At 43.2% G+C, this 23820-nt stretch overlaps 1 protein-coding gene across 4 annotated transcripts; it reads left to right on the top strand.

The window, feature by feature from the left end:
• Positions 1 to 2148: 2148 nt before the first annotated feature.
• Positions 2149 to 21845, top strand: LHX9 (LIM homeobox 9; the record flags this gene model as incomplete). 4 transcript variants are annotated; one of them, XM_081299488.1, is made up of 6 exons in its annotated part: positions 2149 to 2266; positions 7608 to 7726; positions 9677 to 9879; positions 11028 to 11383; positions 17407 to 17609; positions 21789 to 21845. In XM_081299488.1, the coding sequence occupies 6 exons, from the start codon at positions 2239 to 2241 to the stop codon at positions 21843 to 21845; spliced, it is 966 nt and encodes a 321-aa protein (XP_081155614.1). The 4 variants fall into 4 exon arrangements, with proteins under 4 accessions (XP_081155614.1, XP_081155612.1, XP_081155613.1 ...); XM_081299486.1 differs by lacking the exon at positions 21789 to 21845 and adding an exon at positions 18822 to 19079; XM_081299487.1 differs by lacking the exon at positions 2149 to 2266 and having other exon boundaries at positions 7553 to 7726.
• Positions 21846 to 23820: the final 1975 nt, after the last annotated feature.

The raw sequence follows: 23820 nt of genomic DNA, 5'->3' as shown, positions 1-23820 counted from the left end.
GAATGTTAAGTCAGGAATTATGGTTTCTAGAGGCATTTGGAGCATCTGTGACTACCACATCCTCCCACCGGATTTGTATTCTGAAGTGTAAGCCTTGGTGTGCACTTAAGTGTGTGTGTGTGTGAATCCACATAATTGTAAAGTACCTAAACCAGTTTCTGACCCCCAAAGAGTTTTAAAAACAGTGCTTTGGGCATAAATGAGTTGAGAGGACTAGAGTGTTTTCCTTTTCTGGTGGGTGTCGCCATTCATCCATTCCATGACCTCCTTGACTAACTTAGAAGCTAAAACCCAGAGTCTTGGCCGCTCCTGGCTGCGAACTGACCTGACCGAGATAAGGGCATCCTGAAAGAAAGAGCTGAGGAGGCGAGGATGGAAGAAAAAAGTCGGGGGCGGGGAAGCCTAAAAGGTAACCTGGTGGGACTGATTGGCTAGCAAGACTAGTTAGTGAAGACAAGTGTTCGGGTAAAAAAGTGGCTCTGTCCCCGGTGCTCTGAGCCAGACATTTCAGGATTTGGAATGGAAAGGGGGCTCAGATTCGCGCTTCATGCTCTGTCCCTTTCTAAACTGTTTGGCAAAGCTTACGGGGCTGGCTGGCTTCCATCCCTACACCGCCCCACGTGTCGCCCCCAATCCCACGCAGTTTTTTGCTAGCTTCTAGGAGGCACACCCGCTCTCCCGGCCCTTCGCGCCCATGGCCCACGCACAGCCAAAGAGCTGTGATGGCACCCAGGGAGGGGGGAAGGCGGGTAGGGAAGGCGGGTAGGAAGGGCGGCACCATCATCCCGACCAGCATCCTAGAGCTGCCAATCTCACTGCTCACACCCCCTTCCCCACTGGCGCTGGAGCCTAGTAATATCCCGCGCCTCCCCATCTCCGGCTGTGAGGGGCGCACCTGGTGGGGGAGTGGGTAAAGAATTGACCGGAGGCCTAGCTTCGCGACTCTCCCTCCACTTTCCAGCGGCCTGACTGCGCCCGGGGCGACGCAGCCCCTCGGGAACCTGAGACCAGGTAACATGGCCCCCCGCCCCGTCCGGTGTCTGGCTGCGTCCCTGCAAATATTCGTCTGCTAGGGTTTAAGTGCCTTTTTTATTTTCTCCCGGAAGATTAATCGCTACCCCGCCCCCTATTAGGGGCTAGAGCTGGAGAGAGGCCCGGGGCCCCTGGGTTGGCCGGGTCACTAACACCGCCCTCGAGCTCAAAATACTCTTCAACGTGTTCGGTTAACGATGTCCAGCTTAAGAGCGTGGAGAGTCAAGGAAAGATTGGGAGGGGAAGGCGGGGATGCGGTGGGTGAATGATCAATGGTTTAGCCCTGTTTCCCGCAGGAGTTACCGCCCATTCACCGTCTATGCAGGCACCAGCTGGCGGCAGCATCTTTTGGGTACCAGCTCCAGGAAAGCAAAGGCTGGCTGGAGGGCCGGAAGTCCAGGGCCCGCAGCGGTACTTCAGCCCCCCACTCCAGCCCCGGCTGCGCCCAGGTCTCAAGATGCTCTCGGCTTTATGAGGTTCAGTTACCGCCGAGTCCTCCATTAACACCTCCTCTGATTATTGAGAGGCTGGAAGGGCGGAACAGAGCCTCGGAAGCGTGCGTCCCAGCGCTAGCCCGCCTCTGTCTGTGCCCTCTGCTCATTCCTTCCTCCTCCGCTTTCCGATTTGAAAGCATAAACAGAAAATAAAAGACAGGTGGAGGGAGCTGAGGGTCAGAGGTGAGGGATTCCGGGTCAGTTCTTTGGAGAGAGAGGGACAGAGAGACGGAGAGATAATAATTTTCATCCAACAGTTGATTTATTCATCTGAATTAACAGGGGGACCCTCTGCGAGAGACGTGGGAACTGGCCGGTACCTCTGGCCGCCACCTTCCGCGCTCGCTCTCTACGACCGAATTCTTGGCGGGAATATCTGACATCTGGATATTAAGGTAAGATCTGGATGGGGCGGGGGGGGGGGGGGGTTGCCCGGGCAGAGCACTTTTCAGTCCTTTGAGTGCGCCGGGCCCGCCGGGAGCTCCAGGGTGGTCTCGGGAGTCTATCCCAGAAAAGTCCGGCTTTGCTCAAAGTCGACGCGTACTCGAGGTCTCCGGCGGGACCAGCGATTGCGACGCGCCCACCAGATGGGAGGAGGTGCTTGGGGGACCCTGGCGGTGCTGCCCGGCTGACGTGTGGCTTTTTTTTTCCCCCTTTCCCTTGCCAGTGCAACCACCATTTAACTGCGTGATCAACTCCTCTTGCTCTAAGAATGCTGAACGGCACCACTCTAGAGGCAGGTGAGTTTTCATATGCCAGATTCCTTCTCATCTTCCTTGCCCTTTTCTTGGGCTGGCATGTATATCGTGTGTGCGTGTGTGTGCACGCGCGTGAGCGTGCCTTGTTGAATGGAACGAAGAAGAATGTGTGCTTGCTTAAAAAAAAATTAAACTGGGGTTTTGGAGGCTCGAAAATACACACCCTTGTTCACTGTCCTGATAGGGCAGGATCCTGAACCGGCGTTTTCTTCCTTTTGCTTTTCTCATGAATGTCTTTGATTTTCCTCAGGATCCGGTGTTCTGGGCGCCGGGCAGAGGTCACGGTGCCACTGAGTCCCGAGTAGTCACTGATGTGAGGGAATCGCTCCCGACACTCCGCTGAGCTGCTGGGGGCGTCTCCTTGATCAAACTGATGGGAGGTGGGCTGCAAAGACTCCCATTCCCTCCTTGTAGGGTGGAAAACTGGCTTCACCCACCTTTTTTTTGGTTGTTGTTGTTGTTTTCAATCCTATTCCAACGCAGCGGTTTCTGCGCGTCATCTCCAGGGAGGCAGTGTAGGATTTACCCCTTTATTTCCGGGGAATGGGGAAGGTGATAGCCGGTGGCTCCACAAATCTCAGGTAAAAGGGCTTCCGATTCTAGAAGCGCAATATTTTTAGCTTTGGCAGTAGCCCTGTTGGAAAAAGCCTCAGGGGCCAAGGAGGACATAGATTTGAAGGGAGCAAGCAGCTGGTGGGTGGCTTTGAGGACGTGAATGGGCACAGAGTGTAGACCTGAGGGTCCTGACCCAGGAGTCCAGCCGAGCTAGCAGCACGCAAAGGTGCGCCGCTGGGCTGTGACCACGGGCTCCCCTCTCTAGGTAGCGGAACTCTCCCAGCGCCAGCTCTGCTTGATTCACTCCCATTCTCTTGACCAAGGCTACTCTAGCAGGACTGAATCAGTGGGGCACCTGGGAGGCAGCACCAGTCGGGATCTGCCAACCTTGGTCTGAGGAAGGTTTGCACGTAGAGGAATCTCTGTCTCCACTCTGGAGAGAGAGGCCCGGGCACCTCCAGGCCATCTGCTCACCTCCAACACAGAGCAGTCGGGGCTTCTGAGGCCGCGTGGCACTACATTCAGCATAGTTTCTGCCCTCAATAAGACGCTGACTTCTCGAGGCCCTTGAGGTACTCCCGACAATGCTAAAGGCGGGACAGGATTTCAAGAGTTTCACCTTTCAGAGCAGAAGGGCTCTTAATAGAATCTGGGGGAAAGGTGGCACTTCCCTTTTTGTTCAAACTTAGGAACACAGGATCATTGTCTCCAAATTCAGGTCTAAAGAGACCTGAGTCAACTATGCTCTCAGATGCATGTTTACTGAGTTATTTTCCTTCCTCAACCCTAAAACCTCATCTTCTCCCAGGACAAAGCCATACATCCTTTTTTACTTCTCTTCTCCCCTCTGGGGAGTTCGACTCTATCGGGACTCTTTTCCCAGGTGGGATTGCCAGAGCCCAGGACAAGTGTGCCCTAGTTTTGTTGACCTTAATGGAAATTCTAGAATCTAGAATTAATTCACAATCTGCTGTCTCACTTGAGCCCAGCCTCTCATTTTCCTGAATGTGGAAACATTAATCAGATGGGAGCAGAAAGGAAAAAGAACCTAGTGGATTGCGAATGTCCAATAGTGAGAGGACAGTGCCAGGCTAGGGATCTACCCCATTCCTTGTAATAGTGCTTAGAACTCAGAGAGGAGACTCGAAATCCTATTGGGGATACGGGCCAGACAGAACCTGAGTGCACCTGTCCCATTGTTGGAGGTGGGGTTTTAGCCCAGGAAATGATAAAATCTAGCACTCTAACTTTTATAGAACACTTGCCGGCCATTCAGTTCCTGAGCTGTGAAAAGGGGGAATGCTTCCTCCCCAACTGCTGCCAGTCTCAGCCTCCTGATTGAGGCGTAAAAGGGTGCAAAGCTACAAAGATGCTCTCCTTATTTAAGTGCTCAGTGTCCTTTGAGGGTGGAGAGGGAAAGGGAAGGGCTCTCAAACAATCTCAGGGTTCCTAGACAAAAATGTTAGCATACTCCAGGTGACACACCTAGTTCAATTAGTAGGCCAACCTCCAACTCCCTTGGGCTTCTTCTCCAGCAACTGCCAGTGGTTCCACAGAACTAACAAGGACCTCCCAAACTCCAACAGATCCCTGCCTCACCCCCAGCTTTCCACAGACTTCCTGCATTCACTGAACAGGAAGAATCCTGGCAGTTCCCTTCTTTATGGGAAGTAGCAAATCCCACTGGGCGCTGGAACATACAACCTGAGTTTTACAAGAAAGAGCCATCATACCTAGGATTCAACTGTGAAGCTGCTTGCTGGAGGTGCTCTGCCCTGCCTGAAACTAATACATGTTTTAAATATATATGTTGAATAGATGAATGAGTGGATGATTGGAGGGCTTGCAGGACTTCTATGTTTGGCCTCCCTGGAAATTTCACAAAGTTCTGACTTTTTTTTTTTTTTTCCAGGAGTTGTTAAGCTTTTCCCTCATGAAGTCTTCAAAGTTTGTCTCTTACAAGATTGCCTTGGTGTTTCTTTTTTAATGTTCTTGCTGAGTAGGACCAAAATCCAACAATAACCAAACCTATTTCCAACTACTCTTATTTCGAATGGGGAGGGATTTAGTGCAGAAGCTAGACAGAGTGGGTTGAGGTTCTGCATTTACTTTGTTTGGAGATTCCATGGGTTAATTGAATGTTCTTCTTCTGATAGACCCCTCCTCTTTCTCCTCCTTCTCAGGTTCTCAGTCAGTTTAGCTGCTGACTTTTGTAAGGCAATCTGCCCCTTTGTGAGTGGACCTGCTGTCTCTGAAAGGGCTCCTGCGCCCAGCCCCTCCTTGGGGGCCCTTCCTGTGTGCACGTGGGTTTGAAAAGCTCATTGATTTCCATCCAAAGGGGCTAATTACATTACTTACAGTAAATAGCCGCCCTGCTGTCAGGTAGGGCTGCCAAAGTAAGGGGGTGTCTCCAGCTTAGTTCACTTGATTGGCTTCATTTTTTGTGTGAAATTGTGTTTTATGAGCTGTATTCTGGCACCCAGAGGACCTTAAAAGTGTCCAATCTGCAAATAACATTATTTTGGACCCTGAGAAAAAAAAACGAAGGGAAGCAACAGAGTCTTGGATTTCATGGAAGAGGTAACTCCAGCAGTCTCAGGTGGCGGTGCATTGGGACAGGAAGTCAGGCTGCTGCTGAGGGTGTTTTCCTCCTCTTCTCCGTTCCTTCCTTCCTTTCTTCTCCTTCCTTCCTCTCTTCCATCTTTCCTTCTTTCCTTTGTTTCCCTCCTTCTCTTCCTTTCCCTCTCATTCTCATGCTTGCTTTTTCTTTCTTCCTCTCTTCCCCTTTCCCTTTCTACTTCTCTCCCTCAATCTTTCTTGATTTGGCTACAGTCTATGTCGGGCTTCCCAGGGTGATGGAATGGAAGCGGTTGGCTCTTCTAAAATCTCCAAGATGTGCCCAAGACGTAAGCTCCGATGTTCCTGGGCAAGTTGGCGGGGAGTGGTGGGAAACCCAGGCTAGCTACAGGGACCCAAGGAGCGAAGAGCGGCCGGGCTCCCTTTTCTGGTTAAGGCGGGGTTGGTTCCTGTCGCCGCGCCCCGCTTCGGGCCCCTGAGGAGCCTCTAGCCTTTTGAATGAATCGACAATATATGAGTATTGTGGACACTTTTTAATGGGGCCGGGGAGGGGCCGCAGCCAACAGGAACAGAGAGCGACAGAACAATCCCACCTCTTGTGAGGAGCAGGTCTGCCATTCTGCTTGTCAGTTCTCACCTTCCCCTCCTCCACAGCAAGGAGTCCCTTTCACACCCTCCGGAGTGTGCGGTGCGCCCAGTTTTACAAGTGCCCTGTCTTGCGAGGGTAGTGGGAACAGCACGCACAGGGAACGGCGCGCAGTTCTACCGGAGCAGGCGCCCAGCTCGCCAGAGTCCTGCCCACGATGACAAGATTCAAATGGGACATTAGAATCTCAGCAGTTTTCCTTCAGACCTTGAGTAAGAGAGTAAATCATCCTGTATACCCGAGTGTACAAGTTTATGCCTTGTCCCATACACTCTAATTTATCCAAAAAATAATATATATATATATATATTTTTTTGCCTAAAGTAAACTCCAGAAAGATTCTCTAAGCGCCTTTTCACTTTGGAGGACGCTCCAGTGCCTGGTAGTGTCGGGTCTCCCAGGAAGGTGAGGCAAAGAGATGAACTATCAGACAACTGCTTCTAAAAGATGAGCTGAGGAAAGAGGGGTTGGGAAGAAAAGAAACATGCACTAAATTCTCCACCCCAGTGAGGGGCTCGAATTCCTGCCTAATCTTTATATATTGACAGTTTTGTAGACTGGGGATGAAAGTCCACAAGAAGGAAACCCAAAGTTTTGAGCTGGTTTTCTGTGTGCCCTGAGCTGGGGTACGATCTTGAACTGAGATCAAATAGGCCGACTCTCTGCCTCCTGCGTCAGGACGGGGACAATAACAGCTCCTTTCCCCCTTTTAAAACAAGGACTCCTTTCCTCTTTAAAACACGACTACTGAGAACTCTTGGAACGATATGTGGTTGTGTGTGTGTGTGTGTGTGTGTGTGTCCGCGCTCCAGCGAGTGTTATGGGGAGGTAAATGCCCCCCTCCTACTGCCCCATCCCCCCACCCCTTTGTAATGTTTGTCCCTGCTTGCCCATCACCAGGGGGTTGAGAGGAGTATGACAGGTCTTTGTTGTCTGAATAAAAATCCGTGGCAGCTCCAGGGAGAGAACTCCTCCTACTAAATTATCAAAAATGGGCTGGCTTTAGTCTCTTAACAAATTGGACACAGCTCCGGCAGGAGCAGTCCCCAACCCAACCTACAGGCACTGGGAACTTGCAAGCAGCCAGGGACCGCTGAAAATAGCACTTCGTCTTCTTTCTTTGTGTTCAAAACTATTTTCTTTCTTCACCAGATTTTTGTTTTCCTCCCCCCCGCTGCAGTTGTTTCCCATTAGTAACTCGATCTCTCTCGGAGCAGTAAGATTCGCCTTCGCCTTTCCCCTCCGCCCGTGTTTGTTTGTTTTCTGCACATCTCCTTCAGGGAGACGCCAGAGTCCCCCCACCCCGCCTATTTTTTCCCCCTCTTTCCCTCTGCAAGTAGGCCTATTTTCACTTTGTCTGACTCTTTCTTCTTTGCTCTCTGCCTCTTGCCCTCTGTCCCCGCGCGCCTCTGAGTTCCAACATCGCGCAGCCCTCTGCGGTCCCTTTTGCCCCAGCACTCGGATGAGCTGAGAACCCCGGGTGTGTGTTTATGGAAATAGTGGGGTGCCGAGCAGAAGACAATTCGTGTCCTTTCCGCCCCCCAGCCATGCTCTTCCACGGGATCTCCGGAGGCCACATCCAAGGCATTATGGAGGAGATGGAGCGCAGATCCAAGACCGAGGCCCGTCTGGCTAAAGGCACTCAGCTCAACGGCCGCGACGCGGTAAGAAACTGCCCCTCGCTGGCGGTAGCCGAGCGCCCCTGCGCGCTTGGTTAAAACGAACTTCCATTCCCTGGCCTGGCGAGATTGGGAATGGTGCGTCGTAGGGACGTCTTGTTGAAGATCTCTGGGTTTTCACCGGTCTACCTAGCTCTGCCAGGATAAGAAAAGTTCCCATTCTGATTTGAAGTGCCTTTACTACTAAACCCCAAGCTCATTTCCCTCTGTCGTAGCTGTTCCCGAGCAAGTAGGGCGGTCAGGAGTGGAAAGAGAGGGGCGTCCTCTTCTGCAATCTACCAACTCCTTTCTCTAGTCTCCCCGAATTCCCGGGCGCCTCCCCAGCGAGGATCCCGCAGCCCCGAGGGCAAACGGCGCAGGCAGTAGTCAGACCGCTTGCTGCCCAGGCGTCCCAGCCAAGAAGGGCCCGGGTGAGCTTAGTCTCTGGACCAGAAGACCGGGCCTTTGGAGTATACTCAGAAGCGACCGGTCCATTTCCAATTGTCAGTACTCTCAGGGTTTGGCACCCCAAACCCAGAGATTTTTGTCTTCGGCATCCCGGCTCAGTTCCTCTATCCACGCAGAACTGCGTTTGGTTCCCGGGCTGGGCGGGTGACGTGTGTAGGGGAAAATTTAAAAATGTGGAGGAGCGAGGCACCCAGTCCAAAAGCAAGAATTTTCTAACCCTTAAACGAAGTAATCAAATACCACTGTTATTATTATTGGTAATAATAAAAGTCATGTTCTCTTAAAAAATACCAGTAATCTAAATGTTTTCCTTTCCCATTTATAAACCGGAGAAAGAAAACTTAACTGGAAGTCTCCGGAAATGATTCCAGCCAAAGTGTGCTGTGTAGACCTTCTTGTATCACACCGAGAACTGTAGCTAAAATTTCCCCAGGAGACTGACTGCTCACGCCAGTGGTGTTTTGGATCGCATCAAATACAGTGTGTGCATTTGTCTACATTTGCAACACTAACTCAGCGTGGTCCCCTAATTGGAGTAAAGGGGGAAACTTTATTTTTCCACGTCTGGCAAAATATCGTGTGGAAGTCCAATTCATTTCTGCTAGTATTGAGGAAAAGATCCAGATATAACTCTTTGTTTCCTTCTGTGGTTATTCTATTTAAAACTAAAAAGCAGTAACCAAACCCGAGGCTGGGCTCCTCAAGGTGAGCTTAACATCTTGGTTATCTGAGTTAGGATCCAGGTGGGAAGCTTAATTTGAGCACCAGATTTTCAGGACAAAGTTCTCTTGTGTTTATGCTGATGCCAGGGAAAGAGGAATTGTGTATAGGAAACTGGACATTGGTCCTTCTTTAGGAACAGTCACTTCACACTCTTAGCATGAACAGGACCAAACATTCTGAAAATGGAGAAACAGTAGGATCTGCTAAATATATCCCAACCAAAACAAAGCTGACCAATTTAACAGCACGGGTATTATATTCTCTCCCTGGCTTTTGATTTCAATGTTTCGTCTGTACAAATTTAGAGAAACCGAATAGCAATATTATTGTTTTGTGCAAATACAATCTGTGCTAGTTTAAATTTCCTTTTCACTTCCTAATTACAAGTTCCGTTTGATTTTTTTGTATTTTCGAAAGCCACAATTTGAAGTTTGTAATTATCTCTAATTTGACAACACTCACCAAACTATAGTAAATAGGCTCTCCGTTCTTTTAAAGCTAGGATTGGGATGGTTGGTATGTCTTTAGTTTTGTAATAGTAGGAGGACGCCGATGCCAGTTCATGCCAACTTGGAAGATAACTGAGCCGCAAAGGTAGAAATTGCAAATGTTTTTCCCGACTTTTGCCTTTGAGCTGTGGCCCCTGACCCTAGCTTCTCTCTGGCACTCCGCTTGCGCCCTGGATTCGCGCAGACTAGCGGGGAATCCCGCATGGTGCGGAGACGCCAGGCGTTCTCCTCAGCCTTGTGTGTGCTTGCTTTGCAGGGCATGCCCCCTCTCAGCCCCGAGAAGCCGGCTTTGTGTGCTGGCTGCGGGGGCAAGATCTCGGACAGGTACTACCTACTGGCCGTGGACAAACAGTGGCACCTGAGGTGCCTGAAGTGCTGTGAATGTAAGCTAGCTCTGGAGTCTGAGCTCACCTGCTTCGCCAAGGACGGTAGCATTTACTGCAAGGAGGATTACTACAGGTACTCCACGCACTACACCTTCCTGACACCAAGTACCGCTGGCTGGCGGGGGCGGGGGCACCTGCCCGATTCTGGAGTCCCCTCTTCATCCTCCACATTTTGCCCCTTCAGGATACTGTTATCATTCTCCAGACCTGGGGGAATTTACAGCATATGCCTTTAAGCTGCACTCCCCTGGATGTCTGGTGAGGATGGATGACAATAGACACCTAAGGTCTAGCTAGAGCAGTTATCAGTGACTACCATGCACTCCCTTCTCTTCCCAGATCTGTTGACAGAACAGGGTAAAATCTGGGATAGAGTGAATGGGCTGGTCTCAGTTAATTATCTGAGACTTGAGTGGTTTTGTTTTTTTGTTTATTTGTTGTTGTTTTCGATTTTTTCCACTTACTACAAACTGAGTAACTTGGTGCCTTGGAACTGAACTGGTGGCCCAGGAAGCAGCAATTGGATGGGTGGCAGATGACCTTGTAAATGACTATGAAAAGGAATAAATCCCACTGCCAAAACCCAAGTCATTCAGTTGCCTAGTTCCCTTTACGGCTAGTTAACACTAGACCAGAGAGAAAATTCAGCATCAGGCATGTTTATTGATTCTTTCTAGTTGTTTCTGGATTGGAAAAGACAGAACTATGTATAGGTGACCTAGCTCAGCACTTAGCAGATGGGAGGTGGTTAAAGAAGAATAACCTTTCTCTACAAAATTGTCATTTCCCGAGGCTGGCTGTATGTTTTCAGGCATGCTCAAATGTACAGGCATAATAATAATACCTTCATTCAAGAATATTTTGTAGTCAATGAAGCTGTTCACTTGGATTTGCAATTTAATATTCTTTCAATAGTGCTGTGAACTAGCTACTGCAGGTTTTTGTTTGCTCTCTCTCTCTCTCTTTTTAGATGCAGAGAAAGAAACTGAAGCTTAGTACCCAATTTTCTGACTTTAATATATGGATCTTTGTCCTGGTTCACCAGAACTAGAACAGGTCAATGAGCAAATAAATTGATGTTGAAAGTGGGCCCAGTGACTTGTCCTACTGGAGCCCTCCCAAATCTCAGTCTTTGACTACTGCAGCCAAACCCAGGTATTGCATGTGGAAGTGGCTGGTCCTTAGATCAACAAGTACCCTGACCCCTCTGTTTCCTTCCAGAAGGTTCTCTGTGCAGAGATGTGCCCGCTGCCACCTTGGCATTTCTGCCTCTGAGATGGTCATGCGTGCCCGAGACTCTGTCTACCACCTGAGCTGCTTCACCTGTTCTACCTGCAACAAGACTCTGACCACAGGCGACCATTTCGGCATGAAGGACAGCCTGGTGTACTGCCGCGCCCACTTCGAGACCCTCTTGCAAGGGGAGTATCCTCCACAGATGAGCTACACGGAGCTGGCGGCCAAGAGTGGCGGCTTGGCCCTGCCTTACTTCAATGGCACCGGCACGGTGCAGAAGGGGCGGCCTCGGAAGAGGAAGAGCCCAGCGCTGGGAGTAGACATCGTCAATTACAACTCAGGTGGGCCGGCATCCTTACACAATGAAGCTCCGGTCACCAGGTTGTCAGGAGGATTCAATAAGGCCCCTTCCCTTTTCAAGATCTGCCTGCAAAGAGGGTATTTTGTCCAAAATGCCCGTGTTCTCAATACAACTTCCTCTCAATCTGGAGGAAGAGAAAAAGGGAGAGAGGAAGGAGGAAGGAAGAGGAAAGGAGTGGGAGAGGAGAGACAACACTTTATTAAGGTTGCAGCAAAAAAACACATTTATAACTATGGGGCTATAGTGATTTCCCTCAAACAGGCAGAGCCAAATCCTTGTTGCCCATTAGTTAATGAGCCCATTAGTTTCTGGCTCCCAGTTGGAGCAAAACAGCCCCAAGGCAATTCCTTTGTGGAAGCCAAATTATAGATCCTGGATGAGGTTTTCTTAAATACTGAAGGGGGGGGGGGACCCAAAACTTCAGAGCCTAACCCCAGTCTGTCTAGAGGGGGCAGAGGCTGTGGTCACCAGCCCAAACTTAATCAGCAACACAGTTGGCAAGTGTTGAAAAACTGAATCCCTGATTTTGGCAAAAAGCAGCTGTAGGGGTAGGAAGCACTCTCCACGGCTGAGCTGGCCTGAGCTCTGGTAGGTCAGGGTATTCATCCAGCCTACTCATTCCCTGTGTGATAGACCAGCCAGATATCCAGACCCCAGACCCCAGCCAAATGAAAGAAGCTCCAGGGCAGGCCCACTGGGGAGGCTTAGTAGTATCTCAGGCTGCTCTTTTGTTCTCCACCAGCCCCCTCTCTTAATTAAAAACAAAGTGCAGGCAACAGGCTGAGAGCACACTTTCCTCCTTGCTTTAGGGGCATGCCTATCATTTATCAGTCTGTCTCACACACATACATCAGTTTCCCATTTTTGGTAGCCTTTCCCCATCCTCCATCCCCCAGATGACTATGTTGACAGGACTGGAAGACCATTATTTACACTGAGTATCACAGAAGTTCCTCTGGTGAGTCCCAAATGCTGGGAAAAGGGATTCCAGAAAGTCCTGGCTCAGTTTGGGGGAGTTTAAGGACCTTGACTCTCTGACTTTGCTTTGCCTTGACCCTAGCCCTGGCCCAGGCCCAAACCTGTCTGGGAATCTTGGCAAGCAGGAGTCTCAGACCAGGGGAAACCATTCTCCTGAGAGGAATCTTGGGAACCACCTAACTGTGGCAACTCCATAATCATGACCACCCCAGATACCCTGGCAAATCATGAAGCAAAATCACACGTGCTTTTTCTCTTCCAGCCCTTATATCTGGTGTGATGCTTGATGTTGTTGCTTAATGATAAAGGAATGATGCTCAGCCAGTTAGGTGGTTTGTTTAAGGTCACACAGCCAGTGTGAACATGGGAACTAGGAGAGTTTGCAGAGGAAGCCACATGGGATTAGCAGGCACTCTTTCAGCCCTCTCCTAGCTTCTCTCTTGGGGTTCCCCTTCCAACTGCAGAGGAGAAATGCTTTTGGGCAGGTGCAGTGGGTGTCATCTCAGGGATAATGGGAATGCAGAGCCCATCCAAGCTGCTTTTGTCCCTAGCAGGACAGTGGGTCTGTGGACCAAGGCAAAAGGGCTGGCAGTCTCCTGGGACTCTTTTCACCAAGGTTGTTTTGCATGAGGAATGTGGGCATAGAACTAGATTTCGGCAATCTTTGGCAGACACAGCCCACCGCACCCTTGTTCTGGCCCCTGCTGCGCTGGGGCAGAGGTTTTGGTTAGGGGCCACTTTGCCTGGTGCACACACTTCATGTCCTTTGATGCGTGGTCCCTGGGGCAGGACAGGCAAGGCACTAATTGTTCTTTATTAATTGAAGATGACATTGGAATCTCAAGCCACTCACCAAGACCTTAATGCCCTAATTAGAGAGAGAGAGAGGCGGTGGGGCGGTGGGGCGGTGGGGCGGTGGGGCGGTGGGGCGGTGGGGCGGTGGGGCGGTGGGGCGGTGGGGCGGTGGGGCGGTGGGGCGGTGGGGGGCAGCGAGAGGAGAGAGAGATGGACCCATACATAACTAGCTGGTCCCTTGAACAGAGGAAATCTCTCAGCCTGATAAAAGTCCAGAAGGGTGGAGATTTCTAGCTAAACTGTGGGCAAGTCTGGCTTTTCTCTAGTTTATTTAATCTAATTAGCTAAATTTGATTTTGCCTTGAATCTTACTTTATGTTGAAAGATCCGAGAAACTTTAGGAACAATAGAATTTAGCTTCTCTTACTTCTCTGAAGAGAATTAGAATACATATACATTTCCTAAGAAGAACGAAAACCTCTTTCTGAACTACTTAGATCTTTAGTTTGCAAATTAGTGCTGCTATACATTGTTGAGAAAGTTGATAGTCTTACTATGAAAGAGAAAAGTTGCTCAGACCCACTAACCTGAAGAGTTTGTGCATCACTCACTCAACTATATCCACTCCATCCTTATTGGACGTTTCCCCAGAGATGTGAGTAAATAGTATACATTCGTTAAAATTAGTTAGAAATAAATCTAGAGGAATTTTAAGATGCCTGATCAGACATTACCCGCCCCCACACACACAAAATTTAAAATAGTATTTATGAATCTGGTGCCAGTTTGTTACAAAACTAGGGAAAGAAACCCCTTAAAGTTAAAATTATGTGAAAATGTAGGAAATAAAACGGACCCACAGTTTTAACTCACTATTTTATTCTCCTTTGAATTTTAGATCACCATTTCTGCTTAATTATAAACAAGCCTAATTTAGGGCAACGTTGATATGAAATGCAATATAATTTAGAGATATGTTTTCAAAAATATGTATGCAAAACATATTTATCATTCAGAGATTCTTAAAGAAGATATGAAACTTGCAGAGGTCAGTTAGTTCTTGACATAAGGCAGATTCCTTTTAATGAGACTTTTCCTAATTTAGTTTATACTTCTTTGTGCAAATTAATTGGGCAGATATTTTCGAAGGAGACATGGAACATTTATCTGGAAAACTGGATTGGAATAAAGCCCTCCAGGGGTGAGAAGAATTAGTTTAGGATAGACAGGTCCTGTTTGGGTAATTTATCATTAATGAGGAGACTCATTTCTTGGCCACTCCTTAGAACCTTTTTTCCTTAGGTTCTTTCTACCTAAACTTCTGAAGTTCCCGATTGTTGTTAAATTAGCCTGGCACTGACCCCTAGTGGTCTCTCAGGAATCAGTTAATTCTCAGAAGGCTACAAACCTTCAGAAGAACATAAACTTACTTGATGTAGGTGACCATCTCATAAGTGACTGAAAATAAAATATTTATATCTTCTCAATAATGTTAACAATTCTGGATGTGTATTTACAGGTAGAAGTTTCAGACAATTTTTAATCCAGAGAGGAAAATACCCCTAAAACTTTAAAAACAGGCTATGGGGGGAATACAATCATTTGCAAGTTTACATAATATATTTGTAGTTAAATGCAAGTAATTTATGGAAATGAACTGAATTACTCCGTGGAAAAATGTATTTCTCTATTAAGTTGTATATGTAAGTGAAAACATAGTCATATGAAAGTTGTATGTAGTAATATCTGTTGAAGAAAGACCTGACAACCTATCTTTTTTATACCCTGAATTGTATATTTCATGTGAAAACAAGCTCTACAATTATAATTAATGCACTAAAATGCTCTGTTGAGTTTTAAATCAGCAATAATGGACACAGAGTACATATTCAGGAAAGCAATTTCATCAAATATTACTGCAATTATTTTTAATAAAATTCATTTTAAAGACTAGTGATTATATAGCTAAACTGGGAATCATATTTGTTTCTAAGAAATATTACCATGTTGGAGGAGGAATGGATAAGGGAAATATTTAAACACCAAGTTAAGGCTTCTGTCCCAAGTGTAATTTTCAATTTGATGTGTCATTCAGGAAAAGTTACTCACTTATGATAGGAATGAAATTCTTATTTGAAGAAGCCATGGATGATATTGTGTCCCTCTTTGTCCATTTTGTTGTGGGTACATTTATAATCTGGCTGTGAAATATGGTTCAGTTTACTGGAGATAAGTATGGTTTTATAGTAGGTCATGAGTTGCTGTTTTATCCATTTGAGGATATAAAGGTACAATTCTATAGACTATTTGAACCTGACATATCCCCACTGGGCTGAAATAGGGTAAAATGTAAAGTATATTCTCTCTGCTATCTCTGGGTATATGTTACCATTTCTGGCAGGCTTAAGAAGTTTATGTTTTACATTTGAATGTATATATCGGAGTTGCATTCCTTCCAGATAATTTTGATTTTGCATTTGCTTGTAATCTTATTGATGAACAAAGCATTTTAAATTTTGATTGAATCTTGTTGAGTTTCTATCCCACTGTGTGACTCGGGAGTTCCAGAAGTGAATGTGATACAGTCTTTTCCCAAAAAGAACTCACCTGTGCTTTGCAGAGTGTGTCTTCCCATGTATATATCTCATGGAAATACAAGCCTAGGAGACATTAGTTCCTGCTTAATCTTATTACATCAGGGATAATTTCTTGTCAAACGAGATTTGTATGCAGCTGGTCTCTGTTGATAACTGTTCAACTTGATATTTTCAAATGTGCTAGATATTGTTTAAAAAAGTAGTTCTAACCAGAGCAAGCAGGCAGATAACATTTTGGTAAGCTGAAGGAAAAAAAAAACTAGTATTAAGAGATGCCTCACTTTTTTTGTTTGTTTTTGTGGGTGCTGGAGATTTTTGGAAGGATACTGGTACTCCCCGCCCCCCTTCAATTTTTTTTTTTTCTCTTCTGAGTGTCATGATCAGGTTGATTTTTAAATAATGCATTAAAATGCAGAATGATGAAATTTGAATATGTATCAGATACATACATGAAATAAGGGCTTAAGGAAAAAAATTACCATGTGCTTGAATTTGCAAATTTGGCTGAATCTGCAAATATTTAGCAAAATGTTTTCATTCTGCAGTCGTATTTTCTATACAGAGCCAGCAGGTTTTTGGAATGACCTTTTAAATGTGCAGCTTTACATCCTGGGAATGATGACTTTTTAGCTGGTTTCAAAGACTGATTTGTTTTGCCCTTGGTGTCCAAAAGAGCTTTCCAAGGGAAGAGAAGATGCCACCCTCTCTCTGCCAGCCCAGCCAGTGGTACACATCGCATCCCACACACACACATCCAGAGCAAAAGGAACCAAGATGTGAGACTGGAAATACGCACCATCAGTGCCTCTCAGCTGTGAGCTGTGGGGCATGCTTCAGGCATAAACTGAGTGAGGAGAAGTCTGGGCTCATTTTCTTTCAGAAATATTTATTAGAATAACTCCAAGGGAACAGTATTTTCTTCCTGGCATAGCTTTATGGTAATCAGTTATAGGTGAAAGCCCTCCAACATAATATTCTTAGGATTACATAAGAAGTTTGCAAATATTTATTTTCTAACATCTCCCCATTTTTAACCACTTTCCTCTTCCTCATTTAGAAAGCTCTAGGAATATGAAAAATGTTAAATATTATAAGTGACTTAAATTCTTCCTTAGTTGGTGGGTTCTCAGAAAACTTCAAACTTGAGGGGTGAAATACTTGTTTTCCATGTCTTTTCTGATAAAAAGCTGTGCCTTCACATAATTACATGTCTTTGCAGAAACAAACAAAAAATGTAGAGTCTCAAATTGTCCAGTCTTGAAGATATAGATGTGGGCAGTGGGGTGCTGGTATATGTAAATATGTTTCTTCCCTTTGCTCTTGTCTCTCTCTCTTGTGCCCTACTTAGGGTTTATTCATTTCCCCAAAGGTTTTTACCAACCACCAAGCAAAAGGGAGGATTTATCTAATATTTTTTCCTCTTAGGTAAATTTTTATTTTGTCCACATTAACACACAAGTTTGGCTGATGGTAGCAATTAAGTTCTTTCTTTTTGTCTAGAGATTGTTCATAATTGAGTTGACAGCCATTTTCTCTGTCACTTTATTATCATAACAGTGTCATTAGCCCACCGTCATTTCCATTAATGCAGGAGTTTCCACTGAGTAGTTGTTTTCCCCTGTTACTGTAACAGGTTGTAATGAGAATGAGGCAGACCACTTGGACCGGGACCAGCAGCCTTATCCACCCTCTCAGAAGACCAAGCGCATGCGAACTTCCTTCAAGCACCACCAGCTCCGGACCATGAAATCCTATTTTGCCATCAACCATAATCCGGATGCCAAGGACCTCAAGCAACTTGCTCAGAAAACAGGCCTGACCAAAAGAGTTTTGCAGGTAAGACACTTCCATCATTGGCTGTGCATACATCTCCCATCCCCTTGCCAGTAAATAGTTCTCTTCCCCGCTTGGCTTGATGTGGCTATTTCCTATACTGCTGCTTCTTAGTTTATCTTAGTTATTTCCCTAGAGGGTAAACTGAGACTTGCAGGGGCTTCCTGGAGGGTACTCAGAGAGATCCAGGGTCTTACAAGATGCAACCACGTTCTCCCTACAGATAGGGAGATGGGTCTCCAAAACCAGCTCAGCTTGCCTCACTCCTGTGCAAATGCAAGTGTTGTCATTTGCACAAGACATGGCTCTGGAGATTTCCATTCATGTTAGGCTCAGTGTGCTGATTTGTGAGGGATCTGCTAGCACTGTCCTACTCCATTGAGTTCTTGGCAGCCTCTTTCACATTACGACTTTCCAAATTCAGGCAGGCTTTCCCCCCAACTGCCCAAAAGCTAAAAGTTATGCTAGTATCTCAGCAAATATTGGAGCAAATATTTTTTTTTTCATTTTAACAAACCATTATTAAAAAGTGGGAGTTAGTTCTGCTGTCCAATTGCTTCCTCAAATTCATCAGGCTATGAAATTATAATGGGTTGCCGTGAGTCTCCTGTGATCTTCTCTCATTTCTCAGTGATGAATAGCAGACAGTTTTAATTCTGGTACATAGTCTCTGGCTATTTGGGGTCTGTGGCCCTGGAAGAGTTTTTCCTATGTGAAAAATACTTACTGGGTGTCTGACTCAGGGATATCTTAAACTCTATTTCAAATGACGTTCACTTCCTATGAGTGGTTCTTACTTTGCAGTAGTTTTAGCCGACCTGCTTCTCCTCATTCTCATAAGACAACAGTCGAAGAATGAGGGCATATCTTCCCTGATTTATCTCTGTGCTTTTATTTCATGGTATCTCCATGTGAGCATCAGTTGTCCCAAGTGGCATTGGTTAATGCTGGGAGGGGACACATGCAGTAGAGAGAACAAATCTATAGTATTACTTGAGTTACTATGTTACGAAAGAATGAGGGAAAAAAAATGAAAGCACCCCTTCCCTCTCAAGAAAAATAAACAATTATATTTAAAAGAAATATATCAGGAAAAAAAAAAGAGATAAAATATAAAAGTTAAAACAAAAAAGGAGAGAAAGGAAGAGAGAGAGAGAGAAAAAATATATATAAAAATAAACATCGGTAAAGAAATCAATTGGGATTGGTTTGCAGGTTTGGTTCCAAAACGCACGAGCCAAATTCAGAAGGAACCTTTTGCGGCAGGAGAATGGGGGTGTTGATAAAGCTGATGGCACGTCGCTTCCGGCCCCGCCCTCAGCAGACAGCGGCGCTCTCACTCCACCCGGCACTGCGACCACTTTAACAGACCTGACCAATCCCACTATCACTGTAGTGACATCTGTGACCTCTAACATGGACAGCCACGAATCCGGAAGCCCCTCACAAACTACCTTAACGAACCTTTTCTAACATTGGTTTTTTTTTTTTTCTTTTTAAATTCTTCCTCTTCTTCTTCTTAATTCTAATTATTATTATTTTATTATTTACAAGCCCTTTTTTTTTCTTCCTTCTAACCCACAAAATATTTGGGGAATAAAAATAACAGCTTGGTGTGTAGCATCTGCAGCCACTTGGCAAATGAGTTTACAGTATTGTCTCCTTTAAGTGAACATATTTTGTCTACAAAGTGTATTTGGAATTTTTTTTTTTTCCTTTAAGCAATTAGGTCTTTCAATTGGTAAGGGGAGCTTTTGAATCATTCTAATAAGTGCCTCTTAAAATTGTATGTTACTTATTTCCAGAATCTCGAAGAAAAAAGTTAAGAGTGATGTTATGTGGGTAAATAATCATATTCCTGCTTAAGTGATTAGGTTAATAATGAACCAGGTAATTAATTAGCTATTTTTAAAATCTTGCAACTGTATATGTGATTATGAAATTTTGAAAACTTGCCATTTAAAAAATTTTATAACTGAAAGAATGTATTGAGTATTGCTATTTCTTACTTGAACTCTTGATTCAAATAAGGAATATGATTAAGCAAAAGCATTAATAAGAACAATTTTAAATAGCATTGATTAGTTAGGTGGGAAATCACTCCACAAATGTGACTTTTCCTTCTTATAGGGATGTACAACCTAAAAACCTTCTTACTTAATTCTTTGTTTCTTCAATATTTAAAAAATACTTAAACTCCCTGTAAAACTCCTATGAAAATTCCACATAGAATTTGAAATTCTATACTTTTGATCTCCAAAAGCTAAAAGAAAAATTCAACTGACAACAGCAAACACAACTCTGAAAATATTCTTTCTACCCTACCTTTTTTCCTAGGGAAAATGGAAATAAGCAAAATATGATTTTTTAAGAAGTCAAAAAGTTGGTATGATTTAATTAATATCTCTATTAATTGGCTTCAGTTGTACCATGATATTGTATCTGGCATTGTTTATGAATAATGCTTTAAAAAAATTCAGTAAACTTAACACCAACAATGAGAATTCTTTGGTTTTGTTTTGCTTTATTTTATTTTTGCATAGTTTGATTAATGTATCACACACACACACACACACAAACTTTTCTGGCATTAGAGATTTGAAATTAGTAGTCTTAAAGTAGATAAACTCAGAAGCCTTGTGGATGCTGATCTGAATATATTTCCTAGTTTACAGTAGCTTTTTTTTCTTTTAATTTAAGGTAAAATCTTAATGGTCTGGGCAGTGGTGAATGTTCATCTATATGCTTCTGTTGTAGTTAAATACCAATTAGATTGTGGATTTCCTAAAAAAATAAAAAAGAAGTCAAGATATATGTCTTGCTTTAGTGGATTGTTAAGAATAACTTTGCACATATTTTCCACTTTTTTTGGACCCCTTAAATCTCCTCTGGTGGTCTGAGTGGCTGTTTAATAGATTTTAAAGGTGTCCTTCTGGCTGTATAAATGTGTGGTTACATATTGACAGTTCACTGCCCACATTAAAGTGCATTATTGTAACTTTTGCTCAGGGTCTTTAGAAAATTAGCACAGAAAGTAGCTTATTTTTTAAAAAAAGATGATGGAAGAGAAGTTAACACTGTAACAGAAGAAAGGTGTGATTGCCATTATATATTTAGCAAGTGTGGTTATCATCTTATATGGAGCTTAAATCTTGACTTTTCATATTTCTATTACATTTTGGGCATTTACCACTAACCAGACCAAACAACCTTGGTAAGGCTGAGATCTTATTAATACACTTTTACAGGTAAAATATTGATACTTATAAATTTTGTTCTTTGACAGAACAATATATGGTACTATAGATCTACTTTATTAAGTAGACTAATTATAACTCAGTTCTCCTATGTGCCTTATGATATAACTTGGAAGTAAGTTTGTGAAAAATCAGGATTATATGTGTTGTTTGTTAAATTAACTGTTTTAAGCCCTTTTGACACCTCACTAGTTTTGTACTGTTTTACCTCTTATTTCTGAAACTCTTTTTATGGTGTATCCTGTTAGAGGGGACAAACATGTCATAGAAAGCAGTTGTGCACTCTTTCAAATATAGTTGATAAATTCAATAATCTTATATATTGAGCTTCGTGTTTATAGTACAGTAAGTGGTATAGCAAAATTGTCCATGTTTCTTTGTTTATTGATAAATGCATTGTATAGAAACTATTTCCCCTAAATATTTATGGACCAAACAATTGTGATATATCCTATTAAATTTGTGTGAATAAACCATTTTGAATCTAAGGAGTTTTATTTCCCATAAGTTTTATTTAAGTTTACCTGTTCTAGTGTTTTCAATATCTTTATGTAAAAGGCATTAAAATGGTAGTGGAAAATTTTTTAAATATTCAAACATACAACCAGTTTTTAAATTTTCAAACTTCTGATTCATATTAAATGCACACACCATTGCATATGCAGTGTAAATCAATCTTGAAGTACCTTTAAATATATGTGCTTATAATACAAGTAATGCCCCACGGATTTAACTCAGTCCAATTTTCAGAATAAAAAAATTAGCAGATAAAGTAATTGCATGAAAAGAAACCTTAAATATGATTAAGATTTAATGTTAGGTCTATTGAGCACAAATGGATATTTGTAAATCTAAATAGAAATTGCAGACCCCTAAAAGCCAAGTTGCTCTGTAGTTAATAAATTGTCACTATGATTTTTTTCAGGGAGAACAAATCTTGGGGCATTACAGCCAAACATCCCGACGTTTGAAAATTCCCTAAAGTATTAAAAGAAGGGGAAAAGTTTGATCGGAAATCCACTGCAGTGAAGACAAAGACACTATTAGGTTATGATAATCATACATTTAAAAACTTATTGAGCCAAAAAAAAGAGAGAGAGAGAGAGAGTGAGACATAAATGTCATTTATTGAATGTTAACAAAACTTCTGTTCTTTATGATGTCTAACACAAATGAAGGCTTAAAATTATGTGGTTTAAAAACACTAAATAAACCTGTATTAACCAGAGCAACCTGGCAGTAATATGCCCACCCCATATTTGAAGAAAATTATTATTGAAAAAATTCCCACACATTTGTCAAGCAACAATAGCTGTAAAATAAAGTCCAAAAAACATTCATTTCTCCTGCTTGCTAATGTGTATTAGTCCTATCTGTTAATGGCATTTTTCCAATTGTAAATTCAAAGAAAAGCTATCACTCATTTAAAAGTATAGGGATCAAACCCCAGTAATTTTAGTATTATTGTTTATTACTTCCTTTTTAAACAGAAGTCTCTGCATGCACTTTTACATCTGTCACCTCTAGTGTACATCTCTGTAATGATGACTTTGCTGTTTCTTGTATGATAAATAGCTTTCATTAATAAACATTTTATTTGATGCAAACATAGTTAACTTTATGTTAAACACACACTGTTGAAATTAATTTTGAACACTGTCTTAAGGAGGCAGCACAGTACATTCACAACTTGTTATAGTTAGGAAAAAATCCAAACAATTTAATGAAGTTTAATTCTGGTAGTCTAGGGTAAAATTACTTACTTGCTTTTTTTTTCTTTATTTTTTCATGACTTATTTTCATTTGTTGTATTCTACTGACACATGTATTAAAAATAAAAAAGCAAACCCAAGTTACAACATAAATAAAACTCAGTATAAATTATTGTGTAAAATTTCAACTTTTTTAGGGTAAAATTTATAGATTCTCTATGAGTTTACGTGTTTGCTATGCAATGAGCAGATTTATTGAAGTATACAATATGTTCTGAACTATGAAAAGATCCAGTCTTTGCATAGTTCAAGATACTTATGATATTACAAACAAAGGAGCAAGTGGGAAGTAAAACAAATATTTAGAAATGAGGTTTTTTTAATTGTTAAAGGGAGTATTTGAAGAAAGAATTTTTTAAACTATTCCTATTTAGTTGTAAATCCAAAGCATATGTTAAACAAATTAACATATAAAATACTTTCCAGAAAATTTTTCATTATGATGAAATTTTTATTATATACAAATGAACCCTATGTAAATGATGTAACTTTTTATGAAAAACAGACATTAAATATTTCACTTACATATATTCTCAGAATTTTGAATGTTTTCTTAAATGCTTTCACTTCCTGAATACTAAAAAAGAAAATAATTTAAGAGAAACAGTGACTTACTACTACTACTACTACTATTAATAATAATAATAAAGCAATGCACCATGACAAGCAGACTATTTTGAGTGATCATGAAACATGTTGGTTTTGTCAGTAACTTGAATGTGTATGCCTCATTGAAACCTCACCCATGGCTCTAGCAACCTAGATAGATTTCCCAACACATTTTCAGCCAGTTTATTCAAAATTTTGTCCTATAAGCTTTGCCTTCTTTCCCTGCTCTGTCACCTATAGCAGTTTCATTTAGAAATATTTTGGAAACTTGCCTGGTTTTACAGACCTTTAAATATTTGTCTGGAATGTGAAATTCGGGAAGAGACCAAAGAGGGAAAGAACGTAACTGAAATTAGACATCTGAAAAAAATAATACAAATTTGAAACAGGCACATATTTAAAAGGGAAGGAAAGGAGCACTAATTATGTGAGTGGGAAAAGAAAAGAGCATGTGATGCCGAGTTGGGAGTTGTATCATACTTTCCCATGATGCTCAGCAGTCTTTGGGGCTGGGCAATTGCAAATGCCAACTAATTGTTTAGCATGGAATGGGAGAATGTGGGCTTCTTTGAAGGG

The sequence above is a fragment of the Spermophilus citellus genome (genome assembly GCF_964194105.1).
Source record: "Spermophilus citellus genome assembly, chromosome: 6".
Classification (NCBI taxonomy): domain Eukaryota; kingdom Metazoa; phylum Chordata; class Mammalia; order Rodentia; family Sciuridae; genus Spermophilus; species Spermophilus citellus.
Note: the sequence above shows the minus strand (reverse complement) of the source record. Positions and strands in the feature narration are given on the sequence as shown.